Raw genomic sequence first — 16891 nt, forward strand, 5'->3', positions numbered from 1 at the left:
GATAGTACAAGAGCCCAAGAGGAGAAAAAAGGCAGTTATCTCACCCCAATTTTTTATTACTTTTATGAAAACTATGTATAATTATTAGTCAAAATTCATGAATCTGCCAAGTATAGGTAGGGGGAATAAAAATGGCGGCTGTTTCAAAGTGATAAAAAAAAATAATTTTTCATACGGAGCTCTATATCTTAAAAAGTAGGAACAACACAAAGAGAACGTCATTTAAAGAAGAGCACATTTCCTAAAATATGAGCCCTAATAGAGTTATATACGTTAAATAGTTTTCGAGATATAGCTTTTTAAAAAGCAACATTTCATAAAAATGTTGTATTGGACGTTCTGAAAGATCAGTAATTAGTGAATTTATTTTGAAAAATCTAAATCTCAAAAACTATTTGATCTACAGATGTCTATTAGCACTCAAATTAAAGCAAGTTTAATGAGCTATAAAGTATTTTATGATGTTTATCTTCGTAGGAGTAATAGTTTACATGAAATTCCCTAAAATAAATTGATTTATAGTTTTTTGGACAAATGTTCACTTGCCAAATTTATATTCATATGTGAATATTATAAAAACTACTTCTCCTACGAAGATAAGTGTCATAAACTACATTATAGTAAGTTAAATTTCTTTTATTTTGAGTGTTGGCAGACATACGTGCGTCTTATGGATCTAGAGATATATTTTTTCAAAAATCCAACATTTTATACGAACAACTATTAATTAACATTTTGTGAGTTTATTTTGTCAAATATCATAAAAATTTACTATAAAGATAAACATAATTAACTATTTTGTAGTAAATTTAACTAGATTTAATTTGAGCGCTAGCAAACATCTGTACGTCAAACGGGTCCTAAAATGATGTTTTTCATAAATCAAACTTATTACCGGAACAACTTTAAATCAATTTATTTTAGCAAATATCATGAAAACTACTATTCCATCGAAAGGTCATAACCTTATTTATATTCCATCTAATTATTTCTAAACCATCTAATTATTTTCAGAATATTTGTTTTGATAAGATTTATAAAAAAAAAGTTTTAAGGAGCCTTAGTTTGGTGATACGCTGACAGATGTGTAGAGACACTTGAGGCTTCTGAATTGAATTTTCCCAAAAATAATTTAATAATAATGTTTTATAATGGTTGTACATTTCAATTTTACCTTTTTCTAGGAATGTCCTACCGGTCTCGTCGATGAGGACTCATTCAAACATATTTTTTCCCAATTCTTCCCTCAAGGTGGTAAGTACCCAATTTTCTTTTCTCTTTTTTTTTTTTTTTTTTACTAAATAAGTTTGGTCTTAGTCAGTTGAGACATTGGTTGCTGAAGTGAGAAAAAACAGATTCCATTCAACTATTAAGTCGGTCCAGTCTAAACTCTTTCTTGGCAAAGTAAGTCAAAAGTTTCCCTACTTAATACTTCTCAACCTATTAATAAAAACTTACTCCAGTAACAAGTTCCCGCTCAAGTTCAGCGTAATTGAACATCTATCTGATGTAGTTAGAGGAGTACAAAGTTTTCTTTCTTTATTTTGAGGAGTTCACTATAAAGAAAGTAATATTTTACTATAAGATACTATACTCCGATTCCGTTTTGAAAAATAATTAATCAATAAAAATATTGTTTAGGCGTTTAAAATCAATGTCAAATATCGATGTAAACTACTACATCATTTGTTCCTTTAAAAATTAAATTTAAATTAACAAAAAATTATTGACTCTAAATAAAGTACCATTTGGTCTTTAAGAATATTAAGGCCTATAGAGCATCTGAAATCCGACATTTAACTAAAATTAAACCATAATAGCGAATGCACTAAACCGCCTTTCAGAGGACCAGTGAGACTGACTCTTAGCACTTTAAGATTAAAAATTAAAAATTCCCTTACACGATCAGTACTTGTATCTCACAGCAATAACAGTGCTTAAGATTCGTGTGAGTTATGTTTAAAAGTCATTTTTAATTTTTCAAGCATAAATAGTACAAAATAAAGCCTGTTGCCACACCTAATCATTCCTGACATACATGAGGAGTAGAAGTTATCCTTAAGGTAACCAATCTACTCTAACCAGACTGAGAGGGTCGCGAATTTGCCTTGGAATCGCCATGAAATAAAAGTCAACCCTCCCAGGATCAAATCTAACCCGCACCGCTATAAAAATTAACTTGGAAAGATAACCTGCTTAACTTAATCTGCTACATCGCCCTCCTATTACATTGAACTGTACCGGTTTTAAACCCAAAAAGATTGTGATATATACTATTCAATAACAAATCTTTATAACAAAAAAAAATCATTAACCCTTTGAATATGACATCTTACAATTTTGAAAATTACTTTTGTTTTTCTTCAAACAGGCAGACATTTTTTTTATTCGATATTAGGATTCACGTATTTCGATATATAGTAAAACGAAAATTTGAGATTTTTCGTTTTACGATATATCGAAATACGTGAATCCAAGAATCGAATTAAAAAAAATGTCTGCCTGTTTGGGAAAAAACAAAATAACTTTCATAATTATAAGAAATCATATTCATATTCAGAACAAAAGAAAACTAAAAAATATTATATCTGAAATTAATCACTTAAACGGCTGAACCGTTCAACATTCTAAAATCCTTTATACTAAAACTTGTTTAAATAAATTTTTACGATGATTGAGGAAAATATTAATTTCCATAGGTCTTAACTTCTTTACACTACCTAAGCTATCATCCTAAATATCACTCGCCTTGATTACTGAAATGAATGCTACATAGATCTTTGTATATATAGTGTTTAAGGCTCAATGGTTTCAACTGAATGCCAGGCACTAAATTCTTTTTGAATATGCGCTGGTATATTTTTAGTGGATTATATGGAAAAATGATATAGTGAAAGGATTAATACAAATGAACAAAATGACAGGTCCTATGTTAATAATATAATTTACATGTGTTATGGAATTGCTAAAAGTAGAAGATTTGGGGTTGATTCTGTAAGTAATGTTGATGACTGAGGCTTGTCGCATTGATGACGAAGATGTTGACGATTTGGTTTGAACTTAGTAGGTCTTGTAAAAAAAAAAAAAAGTCATTTACTCTGATGTGGATTCATAATTTTTCTCTATCAATGGTAGCATCTTTACTCTCTTCCTTTTCTTCTGTTCTCATCTCTTCGTATGTGAGGATAGCCGTGTACATAAATATTTATTGGAATATATCTAATAAACTCCGTCAAAAAAGAATATTATAAAACAAGAAGGAAAAGTTTTAGCAAGAAACATGTGTGTATACTTTTCCTTCTTGTTTTATAATATTCTTATTTGAAGGGCTCTCAAAATTCAACCCCATACTATTTTTTTTCTCCTTTCGCATTCCCAAATGGATTAAAAACACCACTTAGGACACACTTAATCCTCTTTTTTTTGTCAACTTCAAGAGCATATTTAAAAGCCGCCCCAAGACTGTTCTTCAACAAGTTTTTATTTATCCCTCACTGTTCAATTTATCCCTAGCTCTTTTTCATTCAATGCAGACCCAACCCTCATCAACGAAGCTAATTACGTCATACACTATTTAAGAAATATTTTATTTTAAATCACCCTATCAATCTTTATTAAACATTAAGGAATTTTTAGTAATAGTTTATTTAAACTAAGATTTTTTTTATCAAATTGATTCTACCAGCAAAGGTTTTTTTTTTTCATTTACCACTTATGGGATTTAATTTCCTTAATTCCTGAAATTTTTATTAGTAAATCTTTCCTTAATTTCCGAAATTTTTATTTATAATTTGTCATTATTGCCTTAATTTTCGAATACCGTCTCAATTTCCGAATTTAACTGTATTATAACTGTGTAATTTGATTAAATTGTATAGTAAAGTTTTGAGTGATTGAAAAATTCAAAAAGTTTATTGACAGTATGTTTGTTATCCTGATAAATTGAATGGAGGTCTGCTGGTAATTCATACAAAGATTTGAGGGAGTCATATGCTCGGCATTCAGTTAAAACGTGTTTAATGGTAAGTTACGTTCCGCAAGTATGACATACATGGTGAAGATTCGCGGGACATAAGATAACCATGATTCAGCTGCACATGACCTATTCGAATGCGCGTTAAAATCACTTCCTCCCAGCACACATTTCTAGTCGATGGTATCCAAGGGGAAAAGTCACTTCTGATTTTTCTCAATTTATTATCAGTGACATTTTCTCACATTTAGTGCCATTTTAATTTAACTTTCTGCTTAAGGAGGGCAATGAAGTCATAGACAGGCAATCGTATGTAATTGATATCTCATTGATTTTTATCTTCAAAAACAATTACTCGTGAAGAGTTACTATTCTCTACTCTCGGTAAGTTAATAAAATCTTATCACATGACAAATTACTGTGTCTATGACACTTTATGTTATCAGAAGATAAAGTGTCATTGACACAGTAATTTGTCATGTGATAAGATTTTATTAACTTATCGAGAATAGAGAATAGTAACTATGAGGTATCCTTAACAACTAGTTATACATATAGCATACCTCCTATATGTACGTACCAAATACTCACTAAAATCATTACAGGAGGGTATGAAAAAAAAAAAAAAGACACACCTTATGTATAAAAAAAAACAAAAAAAAACATGCATTTTATACTAAATGTCCAGGTTCATTTCGCGCAGTTGTCCATAATTTACTTTTAAGTTTTTACATTTTTTCTACAACTCAATGCACTTTTTTCACCTAACACACAAATCAAACATTTCATCTGTTTTGATCATTGTAATACCTCCCCCCTCCCCCTTGTTGGACATTATATCATATCGCACACTCTTGTATGTGTAACTTTAAGTTTTCATAGGAAAGTTAGGCGAGGAGTTTTTTTTTTATTTCTGTGCCACCTATAAGTGAATTTTTATTTCCTTTCAAATATACTTTTTTTATGGTTCAAAAATAAGTTTAATATACAACTAAAGACGCTTCTAATAATATTTCTGCTGTTAAAATAAAGAAAGTGACATTTGTAACCCTAAAATATTATTAATTAGTGTGCATAGCAACGATTAATTAAATGCTTTTTTATTAAAATTTGAAAGATTTGATTTTTTTTATTTATTTAATACCAGATCGGCCAGGTGGGCCTTACATGGTTAATGTAAGAGGAAATTTTTTTTTAACAATTCATTATAAGGGGTATAGTCTCATACAAAAGACCCCTAGCTGTATACAATTTTATAAATAAAATAAATAGATTAAAAAAATAATTATTAATAAAAGATAAAAGTAAAGTTAATAATAAGAGGAATGACATTTATGGATTTAACGAAGTAAATAATTTACTTCTAATGGGAAAAAAAAGAAAGTGGATTTAGGAAAAAGATGAAGAGAGGAAAAAAAAGAAATCAAGAAAAAATAAAATTTTAGAGTGACAATAACAGAACTGATAAATACAGAATTTATAACAGGATGTCCTGTAGCAGCCTTCAGTCTTCGGGTTGTGGTTGGGTTTCCCAAGTTATAGGTCACTGCTCCTTTAACTGTAGGTAACTGGGAATGGAACTTCATCAACATTTTTTTTTTTATGTAATCCTCTATTATCACTATTTGTAACCCCCGATGCAATTGGCTGTTTCTTACAAACTAAGGAGCATCCACTACAATTCTTACAACTTTATTTTGAAAATACTGTAATTTTTTTCCTTTTTGTAAAGGATGCCGCTACCCAGATTAACAACCATAGTTGTTTGAGAATCGTTTTAAAAATAAGAATAGCTGTTTCAGGTTCTAATTTGAATTTCCTATTTAGGATGATTTGATATTAGTTTATTGAAAAGGGAGTTCTGAAACGTGTCAAGAAATAGATAAAAATTTACAAAATGAGAATAATGAAATGAATACATTTCAAATATATTAATAATATATCACAACAAAATCCTACCTCGAAATAGCTTTTAATGTAAGGATTTTCTTGAAAATTTAATTACTAAAATTTAATTTTTAACTAACCCCTACTGAATCCATAAAGTTTGATCAAAACTCCGTGGTTTGTCAGAATGAAGAATTCTAAAAAATAGGGTCAAAGACAATAGCAGAATTATATTTTTTAGAAGTTACTTCTTCATCGCCAGGAATATATATTTATATATGTTTTAATCTGGAGTGAGAATTCGAAAAATATTTTTTGACCAATTATTATATTTTCACTACCTGAGGTAAAAATACTAATTTATCCTCCGCTGTAATGTCAGGATCTGTACTTTACTTCTCGTTATCGTGCTAGAGGGAGAATGGGGCTTCGTTATTTTCTTTTGAAGTCGGGTGTCATGTATCAAGGAAAAAAAGATAAAATATAAATAAATAAAAATAACGAGCAAAAAATTATGAAATCCGGCAATTTAAAAAACAAACAAAAAAAAAGTCACGTATAATACCGGCTTTATTGGTTCATTATTTTAAAGGCAGTGATAAATTACATTTCGTTGCTAACAATTTCTTTTTTATAGTCCATTATTTACCCCTCTGATAATCTCATTGGATTAAAACTCTTTTTCCGTAAATTTACATTTTGCTGAGCACATTTCATCATTATTATTTTTGTTAATTTATTATATCTAATTATTAATTTGAATTAACTAACAGTATTATCAATAAAAATGGTATATTTAATTATTTCTTACCATGTAATAGTAGCATAATTTTGAATGTTATGATTTATTTTTTAAATTAAATTTAAACAACCAGCGCCATACTTGATTATTTATGTCATCTGTACCATAGATACGCATAAGTAAATGGGCTATTCTTCCAGGCACGTCACATGCTGTACGAAGCGCCACTTTCCATAAATCATTTAGTAATCTAAAGAAATATCTCAATAAACCATTATCAAACTATAAACTTGCAAACAATTCAATCACAGCTCGTTCTAAATAGATTAATTAAAAACTAAATCTTTTAACGTCTTACTTTACCCACCATGCCAATTAGGCATAAGAAATCACTTCTCTATTTATAATGGTAATCCAATTTTATTTGTATTTATTTTTTTGTCAAAGAAGATTAGACTATCTTGAGAGGGCAGTAAAAGTAGGTCAAAATTTAATAAATAAAATAAAAATAAACATACTTAATCTTTTTCGTCTATTTTTTTACTTACCTACCTATTGGTAGTTTCACTGGTATTTACATATAAGTCAAGGTTACATAAAACCTTTATGCGAATTGACATCAGCTTACCGATATACAATAATATATTGTAAAAAAAAAACATCAAAAGTTATTTTTTTATACTCCTGTTTCGAATGTTCATTTAGTGTTATTTATGTTACAAATTTATTTCCCATTACTTTTAACATTTTTTTTTTTTTTTTAGTAAACCCTGAAATATTAATTTGAGTTGAATAAAAAAAAAAAAAAAAAATAACCATTTTTATATATTTATTTACACCGATTAAATATACTTACTTAATTTTATTAACCAAAATATTTCTTCACAAATATTAATATTTAAATAAATAAGTCATTCACTATTCCATGACTAAAAATAAGTGCACAGAATACCTAATGTAGCGTATAAAGATACTTAAATATTTATATTGATGATAGAGGGAGCAATCTCATATATCTTTATTCCTCTGACCTCCTCAATATCACGTGCTTCTTCTAAGCTTAGTTATTTCGTGAAACAATATAATCACTTGTATAAACTATTAAAAACCATCTACTTTTAATATATAAAACAATTTTTGACGACATTTTTCCACAATTTATTATTTATAACTATAGCACTTTAATAATCTCAGTTTTACTAAGTGGTTTTTTTATTTTTTCGATTATATCTAAATTAAATTCACAACTTGAGACCAAATTGAACAATCGATTTTCGAAATGTAGGTGTCAAGAAAAATGTATTTATACATGCTAGATGAAGACCTGATAGCAAAGCGGGCTAGAGCGTGAGTTACTGAGCACTTTGGTTTTAAAGATCTGTAAATTCAAATCGCTCTTAGGTGAGTGAGTCAGACTTGTCCCGGTCTCGAAAAATAAATCCTGACATTCCAACACTGATGCTGTATTATTCCATACAGACACTCAATGGAGGACTTTTTTTAATGTAAAAAAAATACATGATAATAAATGATAAAATTCATGCTGAATCATTTTTATTTATTTTTTTAATTAGGTGGGTAAAGGAAAATAAAGGGTTTAATAAAACTTGCAGAATTTCATCAAAATTGAACTAACGGCAATGCGCCTTTTGCTGTTAACATGGATATGGCTACAGATAGATCAACAATAAGACCGTCGTAGGAGAATGTGTTAATAATGCAGCACCTTAGCAAGTTAAAAACTGTAATTGCAACGGCTCCGATTCGATTTTGGCCAAGGTTGTCCGATTTTATTTTTTAGCAGCTCCACAAAATGAAAACTCAACCTTCCCATTAAGGAAGGATAACCGTTAGAATAAACTCCTTATGTCAGAAATGGCCAGGAAAAGTATGAACAAAATAGACGGATCGGCATACTTATACAAGACAAAATTTATTTCTTGACACCTAAATTGTAAAATTTAATTGGGAATTTTCTGAAATCCAATTTTTTTTTCATTTCATGCTTGAAAAGTACCCCTATACTAGTGAGGAAGACTTGAATACTAGTGAGGAAGACTTGAATACTAGTGGGGAAGACTTGAATACTAGTGGGAAGGACTTGAATACTAATGGGGAAGACTTGAATACTAGGGGGGAAGACTTGAATACTAGTGGGGAAGACTTGAATACTAGTGGTTAAGACTTGAATTCTAGTGGGGAAGACTTGAATACTAATGGGGAAGACTGGAATACTAGTGGGGAAGACGATAAAAATCAGACCAAGTGATGATAACGTTATAGTAATTGCCATGCATAGAACTTTTTCTTTAGTCCAATGTCTTAATTGAGGTATCGATCGATTTACTACTACTACTAGCGTGGCTCTACAATCTGGGCCCTGTTTCATAATGAAAGCTAATAGTATTAGTTAAAAATACAAGTATAGAAACAACGTGTTAATTGCACTAACACTTATATTTTTTTATAATAGAGAGGATTATTAGTGATATTACAGGAGTTAAAAAATACTAAAATACAAGTTACTATACTATTGCACTAGTCAGTGTAATTTAATTAAGTTAAATCGACAAGACAAATAGTATTATTTTGTACTTTATTATGAAATAGGGCCCTGATGTCAAATTTTGGCCTCCTCCAGCCACCTAGGCATCTCTCCCGTAACCATATATTTTATTTATTCCGAAATGACTTCCAAGCCAAGTCTTCTCGCAGGACTCACCAGAGCAAGGAAAGCGTCCGATACAGCCTAAAAGGAACGTCCTATGATATCTATATCATCCGCGTACGCTAAGAGCTGTAAAGATCTATTAAAGATGTGGCCATTGGTTTGCATATCGGCATCCCTCACTGCCTTCTCGAGTGTAAGATCAAAATCGATGGATTTAGTATAAAAAAAACCCAAAAAAAAAACCATATATTCATCCTGTGTCATTTTTTGTCGACATTTAACTAGGCAATGCCTATAAATGAGATATGACTCTCAAAAATTGGTGAAAAAGATTTTTTTTTTTAAATTATAATTATAAGTAAAAACGAGAATTATATACAGTATAAATATATGTTAAATCTTGTCAGCGATAACAACGAACCAAGTTTTCGCATAAGAGAAATAGTTATACTAATATATTTTAACTTCATTTGTCCAATATCAATTGATTACTATCTGCTGCAGTTTTTTTTCCCGATTTGTAGGGTTAAGTCATGTAGTGAACATTTTGTATTGAAATAAAAACTTAGCATTGCAACGGAGAAAGTATTCACTATTTTCTAAGAGACTTATCTACCTTTAATTAATTGCTCAGATAATTACCGAGAATGTATAATTAATTAAATGGCTTCTTTGTCTTGAGAGTCTAAAGATTCATATCGACAGAGACCGATACAAATTAGTGATTGAAAAATTTCGGAAATTAGTAGCATTTAAGTTCTGTGTCTGAAATCATGGGTAAACATACTTATAAAGTATGTATGTTATAAAGTACCAGTATGTATGCTGTAAAAACCAAATTGATAAATAAAATATATTTACCTATAATACGACAGTTTAAATTATTTCTTATAAAATAAGGGTTGTAAGAGACTAACAATATATGTGGCAGCGGCTTAGCTTCCATTATGAACTCCATTTCCTGTAAATAATACTCTCCTTGCTCCTCCGATTTCTTCATGGACCATTACTCATTAAACAGGAGAAGGACGCTTAAATTCATATTCTGTATATAATAAATACAAAACAGTGTATTAGTTTTTAAAATACACTTTTAATTCTTAAAGTTTAACGATTTTTTTTTTATTTGTTGTATAAAATTGTAATATCGCTAAGTTTCATAAAATTACAGTTTATTATATATAAGTTTTAATTGTGGCTACCTCTATGACTACCTCTATTATCCACCTTCTAAAGGCCTTAAATCTCAATCACTGAACTAGACCTAAACTATACATAAAAATATTTTTAATCCACCACTTCTTTATCTCCATTAGCTATCTCAGATATAGAGGAGTAGAAATAAATCGAAGATAAGATTGCAAATAATTTTTAGATGGAGAAGAGCCATTAGCTGGGAAGACGGATAATAAAAAAAAATAAATAAAGAATGAAACAGAAAACCTTAAAATGAATCTGCCGTGCAGTAAAAAGAGAAGGGTCATGAAATTAAAATAAAACCTACTTTTAAATTGTGATACAACAAAAAAAATTAAGCGTGGGCCTTTAAGATCTCTAATAATAATAAAAATTTTAGTATTCAAGGAAATTACCACTTGAAGATTATCTGTCTCTGGAACAAATAAATTAATGCAAACTGATTTTTTGTGTAAATATTGTTCAACGTTGATAAACTCTAAATAGTTACTTACTGTTCATTGTATTATTATGAGTTTTATTTCTTGCCGCATCCTCAACCATTAATTTTTTCCTTAGTAAATATTTTATTTGTTTAAGCTGCCATTACTTTATTGTCGTGCTTTTGTTTCGTCGAAGATATGAAATAAAAAACTGAAAAATATTCATTAAATAATAACCTATTAATCACTCCTTTTTAAATGAAAACTGTGACTTACTTCTAATGATTTTTCACTATCGAGCGGATATATTATTGAAATGAATCAAAAACTAATGTTGAATAATACCACTGAATAAATTTACCTTCTGCAATTGTAAAATTTCCTAAGACTTGTACCATTTCTATTTTTCCAATGTACAAAGGTTATTGGCTATATTATTTATTAATTATTATTCAATTAAATATCAATAAGTAGTAATAATTTATTATAATAAAATAATCTTAATGAATTATTAACATAAAAAAATACATCTTAATATAGATGTAATTATGATAACATTCTACTGATTATCGTACATATATATTATATAGTACTATCGATCCCTTTTATGACGATCGGGAGCATTGAATTTTCACAACAGAGGTATCAAATGAAAGATGGTCGGATTACATAATTTCATGGAAAAGTGATGAATCTCTATTTCGATTGTTAAATTCTTACTGGAACTACAATAAATGTTATTAAAAGAAAATGAGAGGTTTCCAAATCCGATAGTAGCAAGTCGGCGGATCGAGACGATTCAATTTGGATTTAAAGGTTTTTTGGTCTGAAAATCAAAACCCAAATACGCTCCTGTACAACGTAGATTGGGTCATGTATTTTAAATCCTGCAAATGAACCGTGTAATTGGTGGTCATTGCGGGACGCGCGCGAATCAGGCACGTGCCAAACCTTATTCCAACTATAACCACTTTAGCCGTACTCACGTGATATTCATCACATTTGTTTCGGTTTTTTTCTCTGGCTGACTTCAAACAGTAGTAATTAGAAAAATATATTAGACAGATATTTCTTTTTTTATTAATCCAGTAGTGTTCAACGTATAATTAATACTCTATGGACAATACTATGGCGTTAATATTAGCTTAAACGAATTAAAATTCACTGCCAACGTTAGCTTTTTCCGTTGTCGCTTGACCATCACTTACTGAATGAACTATTATTAACTTCCTTAAGTAACATACATATTAAGGTATCATCAACAACATTGTGAATATTATTTTATTTATTTATTTAACAGATTCCTTCGATAAATTTATTCAACTAGTGTAGCCACAAATAGGATAAAAAAAAATTATTTAGGTATCTATCACTTCTGCACGTTTTTAGGTTTGAGAACATTATTATAGAGAATGGTTCAGCCGATTCTCAGGTTTTATGGACCGCATTATTCAACTGGATGCCGTGATTGTTTTGAAAAAAGTCATGCTCAAGATACTGAAAATAATTGTATCAAATATGGCCGCATGTATTTATGTAACAATTTTCGAGGTGAAGATTCAACCAATTAAAAGATTTATGACTATACAGTCATATGCTAAAAATCCTTCAATACAATTTGAGCTCAAAACTTAGAAAAAATATCGTGTATATAACATTGGAAAATGTTTCTAAATATGTAACGCTTTTTTGAGAAAACGGATCAACCGATTTTCAATTTTTATATCTCAAATTACTGAGTGAGATTCCATAAATGTTTTTAAACGATTTTAGCACAAAATATAGAACAATTATTGATTTAAATGTTTTTAAAGGATTTTAGCACAAAATATAGAACAATTATTGATTTAAATGTTTTTAGTTTGTGTGTTCGTTGGTTGGTATATATCAATCACTGTAATAAAAACTGTAAATACAAAATTTTTTGTTAAGAAAACAAATGTATTGTGTTTAGTTTATTGATAATCATTGTTTAAAAAAAGGAAAATGTTAATGTATTGTAGTGTATATATGTCCAATTATGGATTGATGGGTACGCTGTGTGTTATAGCAACCCAATATATTTGGGCAGCATGGCCAAATACAGCATTTCTCCCCTTTGTTGGAAAGAAAATATACTTTTTGTGTTACAACAATAATATGTTTTTATAAAATATACCTAGAGTTACATTAAATTATTAGCTGGTTTATTTAAAAAAATAAATAAATAAACATGTTGTTTTGGCATTCTCGTTTTCTCTTATCACATCGCATGACTTTTATGTTAATGTTTGCCATCCGATGGAAGCTATATTAGGTACCCTTTGTATTCTGATATCGTGTTGATTAGGACACGTATTGTCGTGTCACCAGAGATAGATTCTGATCATTTGAATTTTCGTTTGTATAAATAAACTACACATTCCGATATGTTATTGAATATATCTACTCAGATTTATGAAAAATAAAAAACCTCTGCTAACTATATTGGTCAACATAGCTTATATTCAAACATATCAAAATAAGTTTTGCATCACACCTTTTTTTTTCTAACCTCTAAAAGGTTGAAATTCACGGAGTAAGGTAACAAAAAGTACATCAAATACATACTACAAAATATTGTTTTTATTAAAGAAATTCATTTTCATATTTTGCAATAATGACTGCTGTCTTCTAAAAGTCACAAAGTGGAAAAGAAAAATTTACATTTTACAAATTAAAGCAATTCATTACATTCAGTATTCACTGCCTGCACATGTTCTGGCATGTCCATAATCAAGTGATTAATGGCGTCTTGTTCTAGGTTTGTCCATTCTCCCACAATAACTTCCCTCGTTTCCTGAGCAGGGGTGTACGTTAGACAGCCCTGTAAAGCATATCCCAGACATGCTCGATGGGGGTTCATGTCGAGAGATAACCGTTCTCACTCCATTCTGTCGATACCTGCATAATTGTCAATTAGGATAACGTTTTGCCCATAATTGTTTGCCATTGGTGTTACTATGGGTTCGGGGATATCCCTTAGGTACATCTGAACATTCATGGTACCCTCAACGAATATAAGTTCAGTTTCTGTTTTGTACATAATGACAGCCCAAAACATGACTGAGCCACCACGCTGGACCCGAATATTAGAATATCTCTAACCTCTATCGTCTCATCTGGTTGTTTTCTGGTACGAAGGTAAAGCGTGTTTCATCGGAGAATAAACAATTCCTCCACTCAGGCTATTACTAATTATAAAAAAAAAAATCGGAGCTTTATGCATGAGTAAACAGTATAGGTGTCTCTTAGACTTAAAGTTAGCTGCATGAAGACGATCTCGAACAGTCTAGTCATTCACCGTTGGCTCGTTCTATGCTGCAGCTGAAAGCCTATATCCTCAGCTGTTAAGATTCGGCATCTTTTGGGACTTAACAAGTGATGAAACGCTCTTCATTTCGACTAGTTTTGTATGATCTACCTCTACGAGGTCTGACTTCCAGTATAACATGAACCAAAATGCCCCTACCATCATGCCAGAGTCCAGGACACGCTGGCCAGCCTCTGAGGGAGAAGCAGCCTTTCACGAACACAGGACCAAACGATTTCATGGTTTTCACCATTTCGCCCACAGCACAACCTGGACGAGGGAAGCGGCTAGAGGACGTAACCGTGGCGGCGAAGACGTCACCAGATAAACTATTTTTCTATTACCCATAAGACCACCCAATGCTCTGTCTTATAATATTGCTATGTATCAAGGCATTAGCCATGATTTCAACAATATGTCGTTTATTAAGGTTTTTTGCTATCTGTCCCCGATACCTGGTTAGGGCAGGAGTCTCTTACTGCGTCCCGGATATGAAACCATCTGTATTAAGTTTGTCACATTACCAGAGGCCCCTGAGAAAATTAGATTGGCTAACCTTTAAGTGTCAAAACACAGAACAGGTTGGGATGAGGGACCAGAATCAAATTAACCAGGTGCAGGCTCTTCCTGGACAAGTCAAACTTTTTGTTACACATCCTCGGCCCTGAGGAGGGGGACGCCTGCCTCGCGAGTCTTCGGACATCGATAATCAATCAGAGAAGAGATTTAAAAATCTGGTAACGCCCCAAAAGGGAAGTGGGAGAAAAAGACAAGAGGAAATTTAGAAGAGGAGACAGAGACACTCAACAGGAAGGCTTAGACGAGTGAGGACCACAGTCAGGAGGCAGACTTAGAGGATGCACTTCGACCAGACGAAGGCCAGGAGACCTGGACATCCCTGATGAAACAGAAGAAACCTACGGTACTACATCCCACGGCATCAGCAGCTATAAGTATAAATTAACTAATAAGTAATCATGTAATAATTTATATTTTATGGCAACCTTTATCTGAATCATTTGAACCATTTTAATCATAATAACAAATTGAAAATAAATACTTAGTTTCTTTATGTAGTTTGTATACAATTATATAACCCAATATATCACTCTTTATTATCCTATATAATTAATGGTAAGAACATTTTATAAATATAAAGGTATTTAATTGGTAAACTGGTAAACACACAAACAGCCTTTGGAAAGGAATCCAATTATAATAATAGATTTTTTAGGACTCAATTTATAATCAATTAATTAACTTATTTTTGGAGAATTGCCTTCAGCAATTATCCTGGCATCCCAAGTAAGTCTGCTACTTGTACATAACAATATATTATTGAAATAAATAATTTTAACTAACCTCACTAACACGATGTGCCCCTCCAGGGAATAAATATTGAACATAAGGCAAAATAAATTCATGTTTTTTGACAAGCAGGTTACACATTTTCAACCACCCCTTTGTTCCACACTAATCAAATACAATTTAAAAATACAATCGGGGTACCTGAAGTACGGCACGAGCAGGTCCCGATGTAAAATCTGGTATACGCCTCAATAAAAAGTACAGCTATTATAATTGTATTATTTCCATATTGATCAGTTTGAGGTGCCTGCATGTAGTACAGAATTCATAAATTCCTGTCGTCTGTCGAAGGCATCCCTGACACCTTCCTAGTTCTCACAAATTATTTGACCATAGAGTATAAGTTATACTAAAAAATTAAGTATGCTAAAAATAATAATGATTCAGGACTGGTATTAAAGAAGTTCATCAAAGCATTCATTAATTAATGAAATATCCCGTATTCCCTAAAAACTTAACTGAAGAGGGGCACGATTACCACTCTGTTGATTTATTTGGGCTGCCCATTTAGGGCCCTCTTTAATTACCATTAAAAGTTTTAAAAACTTGGTTTCTAATAATTGGTATTCGATTAAATGCATATGAGATCTAATCCTAAAAATCCTAAACAATTTCAGTGTTGTTTGTACAAATACCATTTCAGTGTCAAGTCTATTCCTCTGCCTGACACGGAACTAATATTCCATTTCCCTTAGGCTCCGGCAGAGGCCAAATGCAAATTTGATTTCGGCTGAGATCAGAGAATTTAATGGGGAGGCCTAACCCCGACGGTAGGAGAGGGGGGTGGATTAGTGACCCACCGTCAGCTGTCATTCTCCCTCCTCCCACCCTATTCGCAACGATTTTCCTCCCTGGTAGAGTGCATTTTGCCCATTTCCGATCCTTAGTCTTAAAATGGAAATAAATTAAAACATACCAAGTTTAATAAGAATTTTCGGTCCCAAACAGTAGCTATATCTCCAAAAGAAGTATTATATGAATATATTTCTGCCTGGTGTGCGAATACTTATGGTACTTAATAGGCCGCCACACATTTTTCAATCTTATTCAGAGGTAAAATATCTCTATCACTCTAATTTCATTATTCTATTTTACTATGATTCTGAAATTTGTAAATTAATTAATCATATTTAATTAAAAATTAAACTGACCCAATTAAATAGAAGCCAAAGGAGCTCAAATGTTTCCGCAAGTGTAAAGATATAAACCGTATTTTTCCAGTCAAATTATAAATAACAATTTTATAATGGGATTTTTTTTTCAAATTTACTTTACAAATAACCCAAATTCATAATGAAAT

The 16891-nt window shown here is 30.9% G+C and overlaps 1 protein-coding gene across 3 annotated transcripts in view; it reads left to right on the forward strand.

Moving 5' to 3' along the window:
- Nucleotides 1–16891, forward strand: part of LOC106680859 (Kv channel-interacting protein 2) — a 488280-nt gene that overhangs the window by 381235 nt on the left and 90154 nt on the right. For all 3 annotated transcript variants that reach the window (XM_067047830.1, XM_067047833.1, XM_067047831.1), the window contains one exon: nucleotides 1185–1254. In XM_067047830.1, coding sequence (XP_066903931.1) covers nucleotides 1185–1254 — 70 coding nt within the window. The remainder of the gene's footprint in view (nucleotides 1–1184; nucleotides 1255–16891) is intronic.

The sequence above is a fragment of the Halyomorpha halys genome, unplaced genomic scaffold (genome assembly GCF_000696795.3).
Source record: "Halyomorpha halys isolate HHAL.00 unplaced genomic scaffold, Hhal_1.1 Scaffold297.1, whole genome shotgun sequence".
Taxonomy (NCBI): Eukaryota; Metazoa; Arthropoda; class Insecta; order Hemiptera; family Pentatomidae; genus Halyomorpha; species Halyomorpha halys.